The sequence below is a fragment of the Pungitius pungitius genome, chromosome 2 (assembly GCF_949316345.1).
Source record: "Pungitius pungitius chromosome 2, fPunPun2.1, whole genome shotgun sequence".
NCBI lineage: Eukaryota > Metazoa > Chordata > Actinopteri > Perciformes > Gasterosteidae > Pungitius > Pungitius pungitius.
In genome coordinates this window covers 7,431,455-7,453,133 of record NC_084901.1, presented here as the reverse complement: position 1 = coordinate 7,453,133, position 21,679 = coordinate 7,431,455, and the positions used below count along the sequence as shown (strand labels likewise).

The following is a 21,679-nucleotide window of genomic DNA, read 5'->3' as shown; positions in this document are numbered from 1 at the left end:
AGAGGCAGAGGTTTCTATTTCCTTTTATTGCAACCGACACTTAAGTGCCGTCGACCAGAACTTTACGTGTGTGTGTGTGTGTGTGTGTGTGTGTGTGTGTGGGCGTGAGCACTTTCCCAGGAGCAGCACAAGTTGTACTGTAATAAACTTAGAAAAAGGTATTGCACCATGGCCATTTACTTTCTATCCTGCTCTGCAGTGATTACGTTTTTACACCAGGAAAGATATTGCTTAAAAGACTGAGAACTTTAGTTTTTGTTAGCCTTGGGGCGGCAGTCGTTGAGTTTTGTTGAGCTGGGCGGAGCAGGTGGAGATTGATGTTCTATAGCTTCAAACCACTCTAACAATTACACTGAAGTGTTATATAGTGTATTTACAGTGTCAGAGTGATACACTAGGTGTGTGTTTTGTAAAAAAGTTAATTCTTATTATTTATCATCTTGGAACTGTCTGCATTACCAACAATAAAATGGGCCTAATATTGCAGATGGTTTCAGTTGAAATGTTGCAGAACAAACACACAGCAGTAATACAACAACATATTGCACTGTGGATGCCGACTGGCCCTCGCCCACCTTTAGGGAAGAGCCTGCACTCCCCAGAGACAAATTAACAATTACCAATGCAGTATTATGAGTGAAAGTACAAGATGGTTCAAAAGAAAAGTGCTTTTGTGCATGTATTGAAAATGAGAGCGTCTGCTAATCCGATTTCTACAGCCGAGCTGCCTTGGAGTGCGGGAGCCCCAACAGTATGTGCGATAAGTCTCCTCAGGTTGGTGTCACCACATTAAATTGGGCTCCTAATGGGCAGCCCTTCGGTAGTAATGCCTGCACGGTAAGCAATAATAAGGCCACTATATCTACAGCACACAGCCTCCCAGAATGCATAATAATGTCAGCTTGTTATGGGAGACGAGACTGCCCCTCTCCCTGCAGCACAGGGAGAGAGAGAGAGAGAGAGAGATTATGGTCATAATTAAAGTTTTGTCTCATTAGGAGATGAGAAGTTGGACAAATCAGTCCTAAAATGCTTAAGCGAGCGCACACTTCTCCACTTGGACCCTTTCTATTCGTGGGTTGGCAGCCACCCTCCGCGGCTCGACGCTGCCGTGTTTGGTGATGAGTGTTTGTTGTACTCCTCTCCCCTCTTTACCTCCCAGGATAACAGACTGAACAGAGAACGGCGCCTCAGGCATTCCCACCCGGGCAGATAATGTCTTGAAAATGCGTGAAAGACTTTCAATAGATAGACAAAAGGTTATCCAAATTCTTCTTCCCACTTACTGGAGCAGTGTCGGAACTCAAACCTGACGTGCGACCCGCGGAACATGTCAACCGGGATGGGCAGCTTGAGCTGCTCGGCCCAGCGCGGGCTGTTGTTGTGGTACAGCACCAAGGAGTGGTACTCGTCCCCGCCTGGTTCACCGGAGCCGGCAGCCACGTGAGTCTGGAACACACACACACACACACACACACACACACAGAAGAGCGTGAGGCTGAGGGGAAGAATGGCGAGAAGAAAGAAAAAAACAGGAAGCGAGGAGAGGAAATGAGAGGCCAGCTTTGAGGATGAGGAAAGGCGCACAATGAATGAGTGAGACAGACACGAATAAGGGGTTTTAATGAAAACCGCACCTCGCCGCTAATGACAATAAAGTGAGAACAACATGGTTTTCGTGTATGTGTGTCAGAGGGATGCGTGCCGTGCACTGGCAGAAGGGTTGTATGGGGAGTTTATTTTCTCTTCAAGGCCGAGGCAGTGAGGGGAAACCACAGGAACAGACTGTCCCAGCGCTGCACCAGAATTGGGCAACACACAGGAGAGACACTTTTATCTGGGTCAGCGATATTTAAATGAAGAGTTTTTCTCTAAAATAAGCGAGAAAAAAAAAAAAAAGAGTGACTTAATGGGTAATTTAATATCCATAAACAAAGTGGTTTGTCATTTCAAATGATATATTCTGTTTAAATTACAGTTAAAGCTGTGAAACTGTGAAAAAGTGGTTTTACCTTGAGGATCTGCCCGTCGATATCCAGCACATAGACGGTGATCTCTACGTTCCTGGCCACGCTTTTCCCTCCCTTCTCAAACTCGCCTTTCTCCAGTGTGATGTAAAGGTCGTTCCTCATCTCTCCTGCAGGGACAGGAAGGTGAAAGAGGCAACAAGGCATCGATTATACATACAAGAGAGCATTATAAATGATCTTTCGGCAGCTTGACCACAATTTTTTTTTCTGTAATGCTTTGTGACAGCGTTGGACAGCATTGAGATCCGGGGGGAGGGGGGAGGGGGGGCATTGAGTGATACGTTTTCTGGTGGCGACAAGTTTGCAAGAATGCAAGATTTAAAATCTGCAGGCAGGGTTACTGAGATGCTTTGACTGCAGCAGAGTGACAGCCTGTTTACCTTTTTAGCAAAGGGACAAAATCAATGCAGCATACATTTATCTATAATTTATTTTTATTTAATGTATTCCTTACCCACGATGCAACTCAGCCACCAACAGTTGGCTGAGATATTTGGGTGCATTGTTACGATAGTAGCGGCTAATCCCTTAAGGCAACTAACCAGATTCCGAGCATCTCTTTTAAGATTCATTGATGGGGGTAGCACTCCTCAAAAGCTGTAAACGGACTTAGAAGCATTCCCCATTATTATATCTAAGAAGATTACATAATTCTGGAGTTAATTCTGTAGTCACCAGCTTCCAGTTCCCTCTTGTGAATACACTTCTATCTGTAAAATAACTGGGAAAACAAACCCAGGAAGCCATATGTGACGAGGTTTTGTTCCAACTGCAGCTGAATGTACAATGACTGGGCCAGGAACACATTTATTTCCTACTTTAGGGGAAGTCAAAAGGATTACACCAGTTCTTTACAGCCAATCTGCGGTCGGACACAAAAAAGCGTCCCTCTATCCCCTGCAGTGTGTGTGTGTGCTCATCATATCTCTATTTCTCGGGTCAACATTGATTTTCTGCTCTTAACAACAGTATCCATGGCAACCATGGGAATTAGATACACACCCATACTGTACCCGCTTGCCTCTCGCACGCGCACACACACACACACACACACACACACACACACACACACACACACACACACACACACACACACACAAAGAGAGCAGGAAGGCAGACAAACAATAGGGTAGTTTCTTAATGTATAATAGGCAAAAAGTCGAGAGGTTGAGGCGAGAGCAGCTGAAAAAATAAAATGAGGGCAAAGATACAGAGAGAAACAAATCTCTCCAGAAAAGAGACACACAAGAAGAGGTAGAGAGATCCCTTTGCCCAAGGGCAGAATAAAAGCGGGCAGAGAGCGTGCATGCACTCGGCATTAAAGGGTTGCAGCCAGACAAAGACAAAGAAACAGACAGTGAACATGAATCTGTGTTAGTGAGGCGCTAGGGGACCTGTAGTCTGTGGCTCCTCTTTATCTGCGTGACCAGACAGCACACCTCACTTGTTTAAAACAGTCCCCCCGATGTCCTGCTCTCATGAATGACGCACTGAACTGAACAGCGGATGTCAACATAAACACGCACGTCACGACTTCTTTGTTTCGCCTCACGTTCAGGTGAATGCACACGTGTTGCCACGGCAACAAGACACCCATCCAGTTTAGTCGGAGGGCTTCTGCGGGGGTCTGGGTTGTTTGGAGAAGACGCTATCTAATTGAGGCCCATGCACCTGAAGCAATCTGAATATTTGAATCGGAAGTGGAAATCAAATATCACTGTCAAGCATTTGGTATGGATGTCAAGTGTTGCCAAGGCAACTACAGCAGATGTTATAAGGTAGATTAATGCATACAATACAAACACTAGAAAATACATTAAGTATACAACCTCAAAAAGGTGTCAGCTCTGATATAATACAATATAATGAACAGATCTTTGGTAAAAAAGGTACTCATTTTATGTTACCAGTTTATGACCGTCTCTACACACCTGCTGCCTGTAAAGTCTTTTAATCCTGTGCGTAACAAATTTGTTTTATGTCTCTGACAGCAGTACAGCATTTCTAAGGAAAGAGCAGGCACGTTCTATCCAAGCCAGTTTTATATGCAGGGAGTCAAAGATACGCAGGTCAGGCGAATTGGAAAGTAAATTGCACCCGAGTGTGAATGTGGCTTTGTTTCTCATCCCTATGCAGTTTCAAATAATAAAAGTAATGGAAGGAGAACAGGGCGGGCTGTAACATCAGAAATAGACGACATGGAGAAAAAGAGAAAAACTACTTTAAAAAAAGGACAGATGTCACAGTGTCAGCCATTATTAGAAAACAAAGTGATCTCTGGGATAGATTGAGGGAAAACACCACAGTATGACTTTCAGCCATACATTGAATGCATTATTGCTAAAATAGTTAGACGATGAATTGAAAAGTAATCTATCAAATCGTCACTGTGCTACTTGTCGCTTGTGTAAGCGAGCTTGTTTGCATCCTACCTGGCATGATGACATCAGAGAAGCCCAGTTTCCTGGTGATGGACACGCCCCGCGTGAAGAGGACCATGTATTCTCGCCTAAGCTGCTCTATGTCGCCGTGGAGGAGCTGGAGAGCCACTGCCAGACCTAAAGAATGAATAAAAACAGCATAAAAAAATCTCACAGACCTGATATTCCCTCCCGTATCCCTTGCCGTAGCTACTCAAAAACATCTCAAACACGACATAAACCTATTTGTAGCACAATAAAAAAACATCTTGCATTGGTAAACTCAGAAGAAAAGAAAGCATTTTTTCTTGAACTTGCAGACGAGATAACTTCAGCTTTGTCTGCTGGCGTCAATGGTAACAGACACCCCCACATGTACATAAACGTAATGTAAATAGCCTGAGAGTCTTCTCCAGCCATATTTATCGAAAGGAAATCCCACATGAACGCGGTCGATTTCAAATTAATATCCTGGCGCAACAACTCCGAATGTCGGACACGACTCAATTGAAGCACCGACTCGCGATGTACAAGAGGTGTGAGCCGGCCCGAGCTCACGAGGACGGGCCAACAGCAGAGCGTGTGCATGGGAGAAGTTGAGGGTGGTTTGTGTGAAACGGTTCATTACCTGGGCGAAAAATGCACTACAGAGGAATAGAGGAGGAAGAGAGTGTGAAGGTGAGGACGAGGGGGTTTCAAGTGTTCAGAGAGCATCAGATGAACATGCTGTAGTGCCTTGACTTTGACCCGTGCATGTGGATGAAGCCTTTGGCACGCACACACACGCACACAGGCTTTAAAAGCAAATGCCCAGGCTACAATTAGGCTAACTGCTTCATTACTATTCTGCTTGGCAGATGTAGCTGACACTGACAAAAACACCCTCGACCTTCCGTGCCCTTGGCCGCCCGGCCTGCCTCCTCAAAAACAAAAAACTGAAAAAAACAACGGAGGATTAAAAACTCTGCAGAGTTGTCCCAGCCTCTTCTGTCCCTACCTACGCTTGCGTGGAGGTGGGAGCTGAATATTCAACCTGACCTGACTCATGCACAGCCCGATTCTTATGAAATCCCTTCGACGCGTAAACAAAATCGCCATCTCCTCGCAATCCATTCCAGCCCTCGTCTCTTGAGTTTGATTAAGCGAAAAGGCCGCCACGATGTAGAAAAATAGGGCCAGTCGTTAGTCTACATGTGAACAAAGTCACTGTCTCTCTGCATCTTTATTACGCAAACAGCTCGGTGTATTCATCTCTCCCCTGCTAATTGGCTGCTAATAAGAGACTTCTGGCACACTGCCCGGTCCGTTTTAAAAAGGAGAACCACACAGCGAGACGACTCCAGACACACACATCTCAAAGAGGGGCACACATACGGAAACATGAACACACTCCAATGACGTTATCTTACTTCACTGCACCCTTTTAATTGCCCTCCTGGCGCTAAGTGTAATAAATTGTGGTCCTTAAATTATGCATGGCGTGTCATAGCTCCTGCGTGGACATGTACACAAAGTGGAGTGGAGACACAGACGTGTTTTGACAAAGACAAAATATTCTCCCCGGTTTGCACGTTTGGTGTCGAGGCTAGACAAGCGACTCAAGTGTTTTCTATTCTGTAATGTTGCTCTGGGGTTCAATAATAATTGCATTCTGGGAGGAATTTACTTTCCAGGTTCCAGAGTGTAGACAGTAAAAAAGGTGCTCTGATGATTGGACAAATCTATGTTTTGGGATTTGACAGAGAAATAGTTCGCTTCCTAATAATTATGGTATTAAGCGGTAGAACACATGTGCCGCCAGTGACATCAGTGCTACTACAGCTGCAGGTGGGTGTGAGATATTAAATTAAAGAGATAAAATACGTTTTAAAAAAGGCAATACGGTGGCAGTCAAAAACATTCATAGCCATTAAAGAAATAATGATGTCATTCCAGACAGATAAATGGTGCTCATTATCTTTAAAATGTAAATTACCTCCACTTATGTGATTAAAGCCTTCATTTTGTAAGATCAACATCAAACTCAGTTAAGCGGTGGTGTATGCAAGTGTAATTTTTATTAAAGAACTCACTTGCAGTATGCATGGCCTGAGTATTGTGACAAGAGACTTTCCTCTAAATCACTTTGATGGAGAACGCACCGAGGCTGGCTCTGCCGTTCAGATGGATCAATGTCCTCGGCTGGCAGCTACTCAATCGCTAAAACACCAAAGTGTTTGTGATGAAATGAACACTGAGCCGCCAACGAAAGGGAGAACCTCTTCAAATCCAATTTAATTCCATGTGTTTTACGGCGTGTGCGCCACTGTGCCTACTTCTCCCCAAACAGAACCAATACAGGTGTATGAACGGGTACATTTTGGGGAAGGGCAACATGCTTCGGCCTTCTTAATTAGTGACATTCATTGTTGACACGGTGTTCATCTTAAAGCTTTAAAATGTCAGCGGCATCCGTCAGGCGCGAAACACAGAGTGAGCCACATGAGTCACTTCCCTCCAAGGTCTCGGAAGTTCAATATAAACAACGAAAGCAGCACATTAATTATTTGCTTCATCTGTGACTAAATCAGATAAAGCGTGCGTCGCTTTGAATACAGCTGATGTAACAATTGAAGATTTAGCCCACGTTCAACACGAGATAAGGAAACAGTTAAGTGGTTGCGTAACATTTCTATTCCTAGTGTCACTCCATTGTTTTATCCAAAGTCAATTTAGACGTTTTTTTTCTTCACTTTTCAGCTAAGCCCCTTGCGCCTCCATCTATTCAGCATCAGCGCCGTCACATGTAAATTCTGAAGCAATGCCGTGTAAATAGCTTTGTGTCTTTCTGTGTGATTACTGCACTCTTATATGCAACGATTATTCATGATCATGATCATTCCAGTCCCTGAGTTGTTCTCCACAAGTCATTCATTATTGGTCTTCTGAGATGAGGTGAAAAAGGGAGTCAGTCGATTCTCACGGATTCTTGATGATCCTATTATCTTTTCTCCCTTGAACAAATACCCCCCCCCACCCCCCCCTGCCCCCTTTTCCCGGGAGCAAGCTTACAGAGTTCCTCTAGGAATGCACAATGGAGTTGTTAGAAGACAATGAACTCTTTTAAGAGGCATGAGGAATATTTTCTTTCGGATAATGACAACCTGCGGCAGCACTTCCCCAAAACCTAAATCAGCTGTGAGACAAACTCCTAATAAGACGCTGCTCATTGCTTGCTGTCGGTTGCACATTTGGCCAACGATACAAAACAGCTGTGAACTAGTCAACATTGTTTAATTCATGATTTTGTTCTCTCACGTCCCTCTTTGTACCCCCATTCGAGCGTCCGGGACTGCAGATTATAGTTTGAGGTCAAAAATTAATCTGGGTCTCTTAATTTCAATACAATCACAGCTGCATCTACACTCTCTTTCACATGTCTCGTGCTATTTCTTCAGGGGTTTGAAGAACGGAATGTTCTGATTCTCCACCAACCTGTTGCTATGGGAAACTGCTGATGATGCTCTTGTTCAGTATGGTGCAAATGCAGCTATTTATTAAAAAAAAAATCATCTGAATGCATTTGCACAACAGCAGGCTTCCTGAGGACCACGTGAAGGCTGATCCGCTTCCTTATAGAGGAACTTCGCTCCTACCTAAACGCGGCCCAGACGGACTGGATGCTGACTGTTGCACAGTAAGAGGCTGATGATGCAACAGGGCCGCTAAGTTTGTCACTGTCGCACAATGGCGGCTTTGTGGAGAAAAACAAGCCTGATTAACACCAAATGAACAGCTTTGTGAGTTGTTCCCGGGGAATAAAAACATGATGCAAAACAGAAAAGTGAACAAGCACATTGGCTCAAAAACAAATCCAGAGGCCAGATTGTAGCATTATTAAATCCTCTTCATGTAATGTCTCAAAAGAAATGTGTGGATGTGAATCAGTGCTTCTTACCTGTGTTGGAGCCCGACAGGTTGTACCTGGAGTTTGCCTTTTTGATTATGTTCTCATGGATCTGGTGCCACTCACTCTCTGTGTTACACCTGAGACAGAAAGACGACACAGAGTTGCGGAAAATATATTATTTGTAAAATAGGCATTTCAGCAATTCACATCCCAACTGTTGCTGTTCTGTTGCACTTTCCATGTTGCACTTTTGCAAGTGGCGGCTTACAATGTATGAACCGTGTACTGTGTGATTCACTGTGAGATGACCAACACATTGATGTCATGTGACTCACAGCTGGCAGCAAATAGTTATGGGCTTTCCAGTTACGTAAAAAAATTCTAACGGTGACCTGGGGAAGGTCGAGTAAACAAATTCTTAGTATTCGCTATGACGGCTTGTCTGAACCTAAAAAAAAACTTAAAAGCTTATCCGACTGAAACCTTTCTACAGCTTAGAATAAAGAAAGTAGTGTATTTTCTTATATTCTAAAAGTATCAGAAGTATCAGATCCAGCTTTAAATTAGGTTAAACTACAGTGTCAATTTATAAGAGCATTGTGTGGACTAGGTTGCACCACTAAGTCCTCTCAGTGAGCATGAAAAACAACATGGCAACAACAAAACTGCTGTATTGTTTAGTTCGACTACCAGCAAAGTAACTTGTAAAGCTTTGCTTTTAGGTTTGTGAGAAGTGTGGTTTAGAATAAAGGGCTAACTGTTCCTTTACACAGTTAAAGGAACATTTCATGTTTGGGTTCTGAAATGAAACGCTGGTTGTTTAAGGTGACTTACGCGTAGACCTTGAGCAGGTGGTCGTCCTTGGAGTCGGCGGTGAGGAGGTCGGCGATGCTGACGACGGCACAGCCGAACGGCCTCCTGTACTGCACGCTGCACAGGTTCTTCTTCTCCCCTGCTCCCATTCTCCCTGCACACACACACACGAAACCGCCGAAATACAATTAGCCGGGATTCACAATATCATACTGATAATAACCGAAATATGACATATATGGAATCACTTTACCCTACATTTGAAAACAAGTTATTCTAGATGACAGTTTTGGAGATAGAGATTTTTTTGGTGGACATCCTTTACTGGGAAAACAATTAAATTAGTATTATACTAGGCAATCATAAATTACGAGGACCCGCTCGCGCTACTCAATAAAATATTGTCTGTTGTGTCCTACATGAGAATTGATGAGGTTCAGGCTTTAATGTTTCTTTTCTCAACCATTATATTGGCCCATCCAGACTCCTTTAAAAGCCCAGACATCCCGTGCTCACTCAAATAAAGCCGCAGCATCATAACTCCCACCTATTCGCACGACGTGCACAACGATGTAGACATCTTTTCGTAGATCACTGCTTCCCAAATCCTAAAAGGAAAGCGCCGGAAAACATATTTCAGAATCAGATTCAATTATTGTAAACAAGCCACAGGGAGCTGAGCACGCTCTTAGTTGTCAGGGTAGCGAAGCATGGATTTACTGTACATGACTTCAAATTGCTCCCACTCAATCTTTGCCAACTCAAAAGCCACGTTCACCACTCACCACGAACAGCGTGCATTGTCTCTCCGTCTTCTCTGGCGACTTGGGCAGCCCGCTCTTATTGAGCTTGACAAAGAACCTTTCACTGTACAACAGGAGAGAGAGAGAGAAAGAGAGAACACACATTGAGATGGATGGGGTCAGAAGCGATGGCTGGTTGTCATCTCAAAGAGCGGCATTGCAAAACAGGAACAGGTTAGAGATTTGAAACGGCGCCACAGAAGCAAATCGCCAAAACGCCTCGCACCAAAAAGGCGTCTGAAACAGAATACGAGGCTAGACAGGCGGAGAAGGATCAGAGATGGAGACAAAAAAAATGTGAAGCTTGAATTACTCAACCAAATCCCCGACACGGGCTGTCTGTAACATATCCGACAACAAGGACATCCACGCGGGGCTCCTCCGCGGCCCGGCTTAAATATTCAGAGCGTTGTCTCCGACATCTTTTAGCTCGGATATTCGGGTGTCAGCAGAAATTGTGACAAATGCAACAGAAAAAACAGAAACTCACTACCTTCATAACTACCAAAGACATAATAAAAAGATGAAATTAAGATGGTTGAGCCAAAATAAAAAGGTCAGAGAATCAACAACGTAATTTAGTTTCATAGCAAGGGTACATGAATGTCAAGGGGAACATGAATGTCTTTACAACACTGTTTTCGGCCCATCTGAGACAAAATTGTCTGACTTTCTGTCAAAACAACTTGGAATCCTGTTTTGGCTAGTTTGCACATACTCTGCAGTGCAACCCCCAGCACATGAAATTTAAGCGTTTCACAGGGCAGAGTCATAATGACAACTCTGGCCTTAGATGCCCCGCACCACGGGCACATAGTTAGCTTCATGTCGGGCAAAAAAAAAAAAAAAAAAAAAGGGAAAGATGCAGATCTTCTTTTCATTCGCTCTCTGTCCTCTCATTCTATTTCTCGCCAAAGAGAGGCAGCCGAGGCGTCCTGCTGGGCCCCCGTCTCATCCTGGCTGGCGAGCTGAGGGCTAATCCAGTTAGGTGACTTTCACAGTCCACCGATAAGCAGAGAGAAAACCTCGTAATGCACCAGTGCCTGACAATGAGCCCAGTTCCCTGGCACGGTTAGCGGGGGCGCGAGCTACAGCCGGGCCCCTTTCACACAAGGGCGGCCCTCACCCCAACGCATCCTATAGAACTCGACTTCACGCTGCATACGGTTACAATGGATTAGGACGTTCCGGAATGGTCTGGGCTATTCAAAGCTCTTATTACAAGAGATTAAAAGTTACCATGTCTCTTCTACGATGTAAATACGCGGCTGCTTCTTGCACAGTAATTCTGGGGTTTGTGGATGTAGGGCAGTGGGTGCCGTTTGAATTAATTACAGTTCCAAAAATTCTACAAATTCTACAAATGCTCCCGTTTTTTTCAAAACCTTTAGAAAAGTTTTCCCCATTGGAACGAGTTGGAACGACTCAATCAAGAGCGGATTTGGATTCGGAGGCGGGGGCTCCTCATTAGCCCGCCCTCTGTGACTCACCGGGCCATTTATGCAGCCATATGGAGACGGATTCCTATGCATTAGACATGAGAACCTGCGCACGTTTTCCCCCCCAACCCTAATTAACGCCCCATTGTTGAAACCCCAACTGCCAATTAACAGCCACTCCTGCAAACACATGCGCGGCCCTGTTCCCCCTCACAGCTGCAGCGTGTTGCTCACGCGAGCCAAAGAGGACCAGTGTCCCCCCCCCCCCCCTCACTCCCCCAGAGGGACCGTATCTCACTCTATCACGGCTTGCATTAGCATAACATGAATGGCCGACTTCCCTCCCCTCTGGGCCCACACTGAGCTCGCTGAGCCCGGTATCGATGATTGCATTAGGAGCTGTGCGCTCGCCCCGATGAGGGGGCGGGAGGGGGGGGGGGGGTCGATTGGGGAGCGACTGGCGTGTGAAACGCTGGCTAAACTACGCGCCACTGCCGCCTCTCACCCCAAAGCCGGAAACCCAAATCCACCCGGAGATGAAAACATCGAAAGATGACAGAAGGGCTGGACCGGGCGGCGTGGTGAGCAGGTAGCGAGCCCACAACGCCAGATCGATCGACCACATGTTTCGCACATTCGTTCAGGTTGACCCGGTTAGAGTTGAGTGGAGGATGCAATTGGTGGGGGAGGGGGGTGGCGTGAAGGCCCCTCAAGTTCCCCGCGTTTGATCCGAGACGGCGTCGAAAGTCAGAGGAGGAGCAACAGGGTCGTGTGGGACAGTATGCCGCAGTGTGCGCCCTGCTGGGAGAGCCAGACATGGAGCCCGTATGGAACACAAAGATGGTACCATCCATGGTGCACAGGGGCTGCTGGTGTTGGCATGGTACTGAGGCATCGGGTCGGATGCCCATCTGGTCTCTGACACAGACACACACACACACACACACACACACACGCACACAAAAACCCATCAGCACTGAGAGAAGTGTCAAAATGGCCCTGTGCCAGGCATCTGCCCGAAATGTTTATGTGTATGACCAGACAGGGAGAGACAATGTTGGCCGGCTGCCATTGTGAAATCTTCCTTGAAGAAAAAAATAAATAAACTAAGGCCCAATTTCTTAAGGCCTCTTCGCAATTTGTTATTATATCATCATGTGACATCAGGTTGTCGTCAGTGTAGATAAAATCACATTAGCATGAGCTTAATATTGACCTAATCATGTGTCAGAGACTGAGCTGTAAATCCATTTATAAAGAACACATATGCTTTGATTGTAGGTTGATACGATACCACTAGACTCCAATTACCCAGTTCAAGTCAAAGTGCCGGTTCAGAATAGTCTCCAAAATGCACCTTGATTATTGGCAAAGCTCTTGCAGTACATCGAGAACTCCGATGCAAAAAGGAGGCACGAGAGCTCATTTAAATATATCCCCTAATTAAAAGTGCTTCTGATCCACTGATGGCACATTTAATGTGTGTGTGTGTGTGTGTGTGTGTACGTTCAGGCGTACACATGCAGATCCTATTTGCTCAGGAACTCTTCTCTGCCTCAGATAGACCACATCGTGAAAGCCTAAAAGGCCTTGCACAATAAAAAACAAAGAAATAGAACCTCTTGTGTTGTGTGCTATTATTCACATTGTAAAGGAAACCACCATACTGGGTTTAACGAATCTCAAGTCAACCAAGTTTGCGCACAAAGTTACTCTGATGTGATGAATAATGTATTGGATTTTCTTCAGAACCAGAAGTGGAGCTACTGTAAACTGAAACTACATAATAAAAGAATCAATGTCGCCCTTGTTCCTCTGATGTGACCCTGTGGGGCGGAGAGTGAGCGTCAAACATGATCATGACTTATCAAACGGAGTTTCAGCGTTGCCGTGCTCATTTTTAAACCCACTCGTTTGCCTCGCTTGTTTGTGACAGGAACTAGAGTTTTACTTTACTTTGAACTATGGAACTAGGGAGCTATAAAGTCTTGTGTTTGGCCGGGGCTCCATAAGGAGCACGGGGGCGTGGCTGCGTGTGTGTGTGTGTGTGTGTGTGTGTGCTGTGTGTGTGGGCGAGTGACATGTGCAGACTCCGAGGGTGTCAGGTTCTTTGATGTGGACAGCACGCACACTTTTTATATGACAAAACAGCACGGCCGTGCCCACTTTTATGTGCCCATGTGCGCTTTGACAACCCGCTTCATCTAGTCAATCTCCATAATTATAAATTGAGCGGCCCTCTCGACATCCTGAAGGGAGCCGTTGGAAATATCCCCCTGCAATCGCCGATCCAACTCACTTACATCGCTATGGACTGTGCATAAAAAACAAGAGAAAACATACATACAAACACACAATCTCAGGGGATCTCTTGGGTGTTTTTACCTGAGCGGCCGGTTCTCCCGTCCATCGTAAATGTGGATGAAGACCTCGAGCTCCTCCCCCAGATTTGCGCTCGCCAGACTCTTCACGTGGACGAACAAGTGATGGGTGCTGGCGACCGCGGGGGTGTCCTTTTTACGATGCCGATGTTCCATCTGTAGCGGGGCGGTGACGACATGAGCACAAATCAATTAGAAGGAACTGCGAAAACATAATAAATCCCATTGATAAAAATACACATTGTTCTGTTATGATATAGGATTGAAGGGGTGGATTTGGAAGGGTTAAAAATGTTTTTAAAAAGCATTAAAATGCGTAAGCTCTAAATCCAGAAAGATCCCCCAAAAAGCAGGATCAAAGCATTTCAAAAACAGTTAATACTGGGGAAAAAACAACATTTGGTTACATCTCTTTTAATACTGGCTAATCACATGCAAGAGCTGCTGTATTTAGTCCTGAATATCCCTCGGCTCATCTTGGGCAGATTTGCATATATATTTGAAGACTCGGGGCTAAGATATACATTTTGTTGATACCCATCGAGTTAATATAACGTGTAATCACGCAGATTGTTGGCAGCACCAGAGGCAAAGACAAGTGAATGAGAGTTTGAGCTGTACTGTCTGATGGTTTCTTTGTTGCAATCCTGGTGCCAAAGAAGCAAAAGCGATGCAGGAAACACATACTGATATTTTACAAATAGGTATTCATACTTTACAAAACAATCTCAACCATTCAAGCACAAACATATTCATCATCAGGTCTAAAAGCACCTAAAGCTATTTACTTACCTCCAGGATGTTTTATCTATAAGTAGTAATTATTCTCTTGACAAATAAATAGATAATGGTGTTTTAATTTGCATGCCTTTTAACTTTTGGCTTAATCTCAGAGAAACAGACGCGGTGAAACCCCTCCCCAATACAAATGCCACCGTGACACAAAGCAGCAAAGAGTCCCATCACAGCGCCTCGTAGTGCACGGGAAACTTGTGCCTGATATTATAACCTATTTTTCAGAACAATTCAATTATGCAGATCAATAACGTCCCAACCATGGCGAATACCATCCTGATCAACACAAGCCTTGTTTAATCTCCCGTCAACATCCGAGAAAATACGAGGACAAACACACGCGTGCTCATGCAGAGCGCGCCAGATGGCCGGCAGAGCGCGATGCCAAATTGTGCCCCACATTCACTTCTGTGGCAAGAAGCAAAGAGATGGGGGGGAGGAGGAGGAGGAGGTGGAGGAGCGAAGGAGAGATCAAGGATAAAGAAGATGCAAGGCCAAAGTGCCGCTAAGCCCGGCTAAACACAAGGGAGAACACATCGAAATCTCCCAAATAACCATTCCATATCTCATGTGTTCAATCAGTACAAAAAGGTGTGAAGCACATTATCCCTTATTTGGAGATTATTTCTCATCAGCGCTGGTTGCCGCGCTAACAGTTGTTATGCTAATTTGAGCTCATCAACTCCTGGGTCCAGGTAAATATTTACCGTTCAATACTTTTATCTGATCTGTTCATATTTCAATGTTCCTTTAAAAAGGCACTTGATATGAGATGATTGCCTCTCAACGACGTTATCGGCTGTAATCAACGTTCACACAAACAGCAGGCACAAATATTCCTCCTTTAAAGAACATCTGGGATTTGAGTTTGTTGGGACATGATATTTACAGTCAGGCTGACGCGGAAAAATAATTTGGAAATGATTGGGACAATGAATGATGAAGAATTTCCAACAGACTTCCTGGAAAGTGATATAGTTTCTTCATAAGCTGCTGCAGGTTTGAAAAGATCTTTGAGTGAAAATCCTTGACAACAATGAACAAGTTCTCTGCAAAAGAAGCTGGGCCACCGAGGTGGTTTTTAACTGGTCCTCATATTCTTGATTTAGAATACAATTATAGTAGGTAGAAACTTGCAGAAATTATGCAACATATCTGTAAAGCCGCCCTACAATAGAAATTAAAACCTTGAGGAAAACTACCGGTAGGCAAAAATGTTTTGAACACACCCAAGAGTCCGTTACCATGTGATGACAATATTGCTTTGACAAAAACTAAAAGGCATCTAAAGTGCTTCCTCCGAGAAGGTTTGAGTCTATAAAATATGACATCTTTATGTGCAAATGTGCGATGAGCAGTGACCGCCTGGAGGATCATTTAAAATTGATGATGTGCCTCAGAAAACAGTCGGTTGCACTCTAAATACAAACATATGAAGAAAAAAAAAGGGGGAAATAAATCTATAATTGCCATCTAACACTTAAACATGCTTGAAAAAAACACCACAAATCATGTTATAAGAGCAATTTCTGTCGCGGTGATGAATGTGTTCCGTTTGGGTCTCGACTGCTCTGCCCTATCTGCAGTCCCAGATGAAATCAAGTTGGAGGATTATCCAACAACAATGTGCTTTTTTGTTGTTTGTCACCAGATCTCTCACGCCCCGCACAACCAAGCACAGCTGCTGATTTCCCCCTCGGGAAGCCTTATTTATGCTGTGGGGCGGAGAAACTTCTGCTCTTCCCGGCATCCCACCACCACCAGAGCTGCCTTGAATGTGTCCATTAAGCACTGGCCCTCGGGCTATGCATGCATTGAACAAATTTTTCAATTGACCCCTCTCTGACCAAGTTACCAATACTTGTAATATCACTGAAAGCCAACCATTTGCCGCTGGTTGGCAGAGCGACGCAGCATGGGAGGAAGTACAGTTACCCATTTCCTATTCATACATCTAGCCGACATTAACGTTCACTCGGTCAAATAATTACCCCCATTTGAGTTCTGGTCAGTCTCCTTCAACTCCCTAAGGTCTGCCTCTTTTTCAGGTAGCATAAGAGCGTTTTTTATAGAATTATTGCTATAATTTGTTGTTGCTGAAAACAGCTGCATCCTCTGGCAGGAAAAGACGCCGATGTGTGCGAGCTCAGAGGAACTACACTAAGGAATCGCAATTTACACAACCAGTTGATCTATTAATGCAAAAATATTGATTATTGTGGCACAATAAGAAATATGCCCACTTTTATTTTCCTTCTTCTCTTTCTTTTTCTTCTTATCGTCTGCTTTTCTCACTCGGTGGATGCAACACAATTCCTCAACACATTCTAGCAGTCGGGCTGCACATAAAACCAACACACACACGCACACGCAGCAGGTAATCCCCATCTCAGTTGAAATAAGCCAAGCCACACCACAGCAGCACAGCGGTAGACAGAAACAAAGAAGCTGCGCTAAACAATAGCTCTCACTGAAAAATATTGATGTAATTTAGGCTCCGCGTCGTGGTGTTTTGTGTCTCTGTGTTTGCCAGTGTGCGAGTGAGTGTGTGTGTGTGTGCTTTTCTACGTGGATGGCGTCAGCCCCTTCATCTCGTCTCAGTGCAGGGGAATTGCAGTCATTTTGCTCATTTGGTACGCCTTTTAATTGAGGTGCAATAAGCTTTCTTCCTGCTATGCCTGCTTTTGTTTTGACTAACAAAAAAAGGAACAGATGGATTAAGAGCTTCAATTACCCCTGCGAAGGGAAAGACGTCACAGTGCGCGCGTGTGTGTGTGTGTGTGTGTGTGATACAATTCTCTGCGCACTGTATTAGAGCAAAGAAGTGGTTGCCACGGTAACAGCGGTTGGGGCTTGGGGAAAATGGGAAGGGGAAAGAAGGGAGAACACGAGGTGGGAGAGAATCCAGACATTGAACCGGAGATTGTATTTAACATTAGTATTACAACATGCAATCTAGAGTTGTGTGTATTAATACTGTTAAGAATCTGAAAACTAAAAAACACAATCACCGGAGCCTCTTCTTTGCGATCTTTCCGTCTAAACCTTTAAGCCAATGTGGAGTCCTTGGAGCGCTGAGAAAAACGAGGGAGATTGTCTGATAGGACGTGTAGGCGCAAGAATGCATTTCTATCCTCTACGTTTAAGCCGACGCGGATGAGAAGACCTTTAAAGTGCTCAAGGGTTTGGAAATTTGAACGCCCGCAATTCCTCAACAAGGAGGCAGAGAAAACGTCCGGAGCAGCTCCGGGGGTTGCACCTGGAGGGAGATCGTTTTGCATTCACGGAGATCCTTCACAAAAGCCAGGAGACACCGACGTCTAAGATCGGAAAATATACATGCGGAAAGGGTCGAGGGTTAAGCTTAAAAAGCTGCGATGAGAAGGGAACGACTTTCAAAGGCGGAGCCTCACATCACGGAGGAGGAGGTTCCCTAAATCAGAAGTACTGGAGTAATCCTCTCGCACGAAGCACTTTGCTAGTAGTAGCTGAGTATGTGTTGTACAGTACATCCATCAATCCGTTATCTACACCCGCTGTGCTTCACTTACCCATCCTGTAACCTTTTCGCGACAGACTACTCACCAGTTTGTAAAGCTCCGTGACGCTGATTTCATCGGGGTCCACCATGCTGAACTCTTGCCTCGGGACCAGGTCCAAACCCAGTTGCCTGTGACACACAGATTAGTCAAGATGTACATGTAGTAAAGAAGTAAGAAAGTAAGAAAAGTGAACGGTATATAAATCCAACACATGTTACAATGAGTTCATCCCTCTGCGTCATGGGAAAAACAAGGTTGATTGACCTGAGCATTGGCAACAGAGTGAACAAAAGCCCATCGTGTGGAGTTAGAGATGCACTAGACCCACACCAGAGGGGACAGAACACCTGCGTCGACGGCCGTTAAAATAACCTTGGCCCCCTGCTTTATTCGCCCTCCTCCTTTTCATCCCTCCCTCTCCTTCTCTTCTACTTAGCCTCTTCTGGGGTGGCCCTTTCACCGGACGAAAACAGCACACTAGAGCGCGTGTCTCCCTGTCGGCTATAAAAGAGACAGGACTATTCAACCATACAACAACCCACAGCGATGGAGTCACCCCCCCCTCCTCACGAAGAAGTGTGTGTGTGTGTGTGTGTGTGTTTGAAGAGGGCCCACAGCAGGGGAAAGAAGGAAAGGTAAGGACAGATATGAAAGAGAGAAAGTCAGAAGTTGGAGGAGTTATTATTTCACCCCCATGGCAATGGAGAGGAAAGAGAGAAGAAAGAGAGGGAGCTGTCTGGCGGAAGGGGCGGGAGGACTCGACTGAGCGAGGAGTGTGCCTGCAAGACAATGATAGGTGACAACAAAAGACAGTGGAGCAAGGACAGAAAGGGAAGAGTATGAGAGGGAGAGTCTGTGAAAGGAGGAGGAGACAAGTTGCAGAGGGCTCTTGCTTGGAAGACAAAAAACTGATTAGAGTATCCTAAATGTCAAGAAAGATAAGATTAATTTTCCAACCTTATCTTCAAAGTATTTGTTAAGTTAAATTAATGCAGAATGAACCAAGATAACTTGACTACTTCTTAACTACAAATATGATTTATATCTTTGATAAGTCTTTTTTTAAATTTTTGACAATGAAAAATTTGGTCCGATGGTTTCTCCAGTGTCACTTTTTGACTTGCTCTAACATTTCCTGTCTTTTCATGAAAAGTTCCTGCCGTGGATACAGGCAAATGAAAGATAAGCAAAGAGTCAATATAAACAATGAGGATAACAGGAATTTTGTAGTGCCTTGTATTTCAGTACTGCATTTCAGATGTATTTATTGGACGCACCAAAAAGCAAGACAGTGGTTCTGGTTTTACACCTGCATTAAAAACAGTAAAACAACTTTCACAATAGACTAAATATTGCTCAAAATGAATTGCTTCTCCAAAGCAAGCCTTTGGTCACCAGTGTAGCAGATATAATCTGATGGCTGGGCAGAAAATCAATATTAAACCGAGTAGTAGTTCCACTGATGAACGATTATGGACTTCAAACATAAGGGAAAAAAAGCCCCATAAAACTCACTCGTTGCCCCAGTCCAATCTCGCTGTGATGTGCTGCTTGACGTCCCTCATGCGGTCATGGGTAAGGTGGCCCACCAGCACCTGCCGCCTCAGGTCCAGAATTTCGTTCATCACGTGCCAAAGCCGATGGAACAAATCCCCCTCGTTCTTCTGCAGACACGGGAGGGGAATGTGAGCGGAGAAGCACAGCGAGTCACTTAAAAAGGTGTCGATTGAAATGAAGGAGGTGACGACGCAGAGAGGAAGACCAAATTATACAGCTGCCTCCTGACCCTCGAAAGCCACAGTGAAGAAACGAAGCGACATGGTACACATTAGGGAGCCAAATCTTCATCGTGAGCCACAGTGCAACCCGCAGAGAGAGGAAGACAGAAAAACTTCAAAATGGATTCCTGCAAATTAGCTCCAGTGTCCTGCTGCTTTCCCCCCTCAAATGTATGCACTCTGATCTAAGAGTATTCATCTGCTCAATTTAATCAGCACCCCAGTTGGCTTAATATGCCACAAACACCATCAATACAACTAATGAATGTGTGTGAAAAGGCTTCGACTGTTTGCAGCTCTTGAATTACCCAGGGCCGAGTGAATTCCCTTCATTAGGAACTTAAAGACGCGGCTTGGTTTGGGCTTTATTGATATTCATGATCAATGCAAACTGTGTGTGTGTGTGTGTGTGTGTGTGTGTGTGTGTGTACACTCTTACCACATAGAGTTGCTTCCACATGGCACCCCAGTCTCGTAACGTCGAGGTCATCTCTGTGATGACAGAGTCTTCAACGGGGATGACCGTCTCAAATTGCCTAACAAACACACACAATGAAGAGTTCAAACCTCTATGTCGACTCACAGGAGCGAGAGAAGAGGAGGAAACATGAGCTCCTACTTGCCCTTTATTCTTGACGTGGGCGTTCTTCAAGTGGATGTAGCTCGATGGAAAGATCCCCTTAACGAGGTTAAGGAGAAGCATGTCACAAATGATGCATTAAAACAATACGGTGTGTTTGTGGGCAAAAGAAGGAGAGCGGTGGGAAATGGGGAGCCGACGAGGAGATAAAAGAAAGCACAATTGGGATTTAGGAGACCAAGAAAAAAAGAGAGAAGATGAAAAGCGTGCATGTGTGTGTGTGTGTGTGTGTGCGCCCTGTTTGGCGCTAATAAAATGCAAGTTGCTCCCTGTTGACTGCGGGATATCAAAGCAGAACTTACGTTTAAGTAACGGCGGATAAATGTGACACACTCGCACACGCAGACACTCTGAACATAACACTTCCCAACTTGTTGTATATTTTCACACATTCGCTTTTAAAAGCCACATCTATTCCTGTCACTTAAGTGGTAGAGCAAAGACAGGGGCTGAGAGCCACAGATGATTCCACTTATAAGGGATGTCATCCACTTGACCCCTTATTGCAATTTTGGACGGTAACAACACACAGCACTAGCAGAATCAGGAACTGAATAAAATAAAGGAATTAAACGTTATGAGCACAGCAGCTAAGCAAATCCTGCTTATGGCACCATCATGACGAATACAGCTGGGGAGATCTGTCACTGAGAGTTGGTGAAATTGCTGGTTGGGGCGGCTAGCAGAACTACAGAGGCCATAGGGACTGAATGACAATTCAACGCACGCGCACACACACACACACACACACACACTCCGATGAAGGTGTCTCACCTTGACATTTGGATTCTTCAAGATGTAACCTCGGTACCAGCCTGCAGAGACAAAGCATTTTTTTATTTACAGCATGTCCATATAAATCTGACATCTTTATATCTGACTCACAAGGAAAGAAGGTGGAGATTTCTGGAATACATTACATACATTTACATTCAATAAGGGTTAAGGTAGGGGATGCATGTGTGCCGGATCCACCGACACGATCCTTCTCACAGCTGAATAATCCAAACATTTGTATGAGAAGCATCCCAGATATTCAATTTATTCCAACACAGTGTCGTGTGAAAAGGAGGCTGAGACATAAACGGATCGAAGAGAATCTCACCGCCGCCGAACCACTTTCCACTGCCAATAAAAACATCAACAGCC

General features: G+C 44.7%; 1 protein-coding gene across 7 annotated transcripts in view; it reads right to left on the bottom strand.

Annotated features, from left to right (window-relative positions):
• The window catches only part of dock4b (dedicator of cytokinesis 4b), an 87,597-nt gene that overhangs the window by 42,357 nt on the left and 23,561 nt on the right, over window positions 1–21,679 (bottom strand). For all 7 annotated transcript variants that reach the window (XM_037462626.2, XM_037462627.2, XM_037462633.2 and 4 more), the window contains exons 3-15: window positions 21,305–21,345; window positions 20,514–20,569; window positions 20,330–20,426; window positions 19,628–19,776; window positions 18,156–18,240; window positions 13,780–13,931; window positions 9,938–10,019; window positions 9,700–9,760; window positions 9,174–9,306; window positions 8,388–8,476; window positions 4,463–4,588; window positions 2,013–2,137; window positions 1,287–1,449 (exon numbers count right to left, since the gene is read on the bottom strand). In XM_037462626.2, coding sequence (XP_037318523.2) covers window positions 1,287–1,449; window positions 2,013–2,137; window positions 4,463–4,588; window positions 8,388–8,476; window positions 9,174–9,306; window positions 9,700–9,760; window positions 9,938–10,019; window positions 13,780–13,931; window positions 18,156–18,240; window positions 19,628–19,776; window positions 20,330–20,426; window positions 20,514–20,569; window positions 21,305–21,345 — 1,359 coding nt within the window. The remainder of the gene's footprint in view (window positions 1–1,286; window positions 1,450–2,012; window positions 2,138–4,462; window positions 4,589–8,387; window positions 8,477–9,173; window positions 9,307–9,699; window positions 9,761–9,937; window positions 10,020–13,779; window positions 13,932–18,155; window positions 18,241–19,627; window positions 19,777–20,329; window positions 20,427–20,513; window positions 20,570–21,304; window positions 21,346–21,679) is intronic.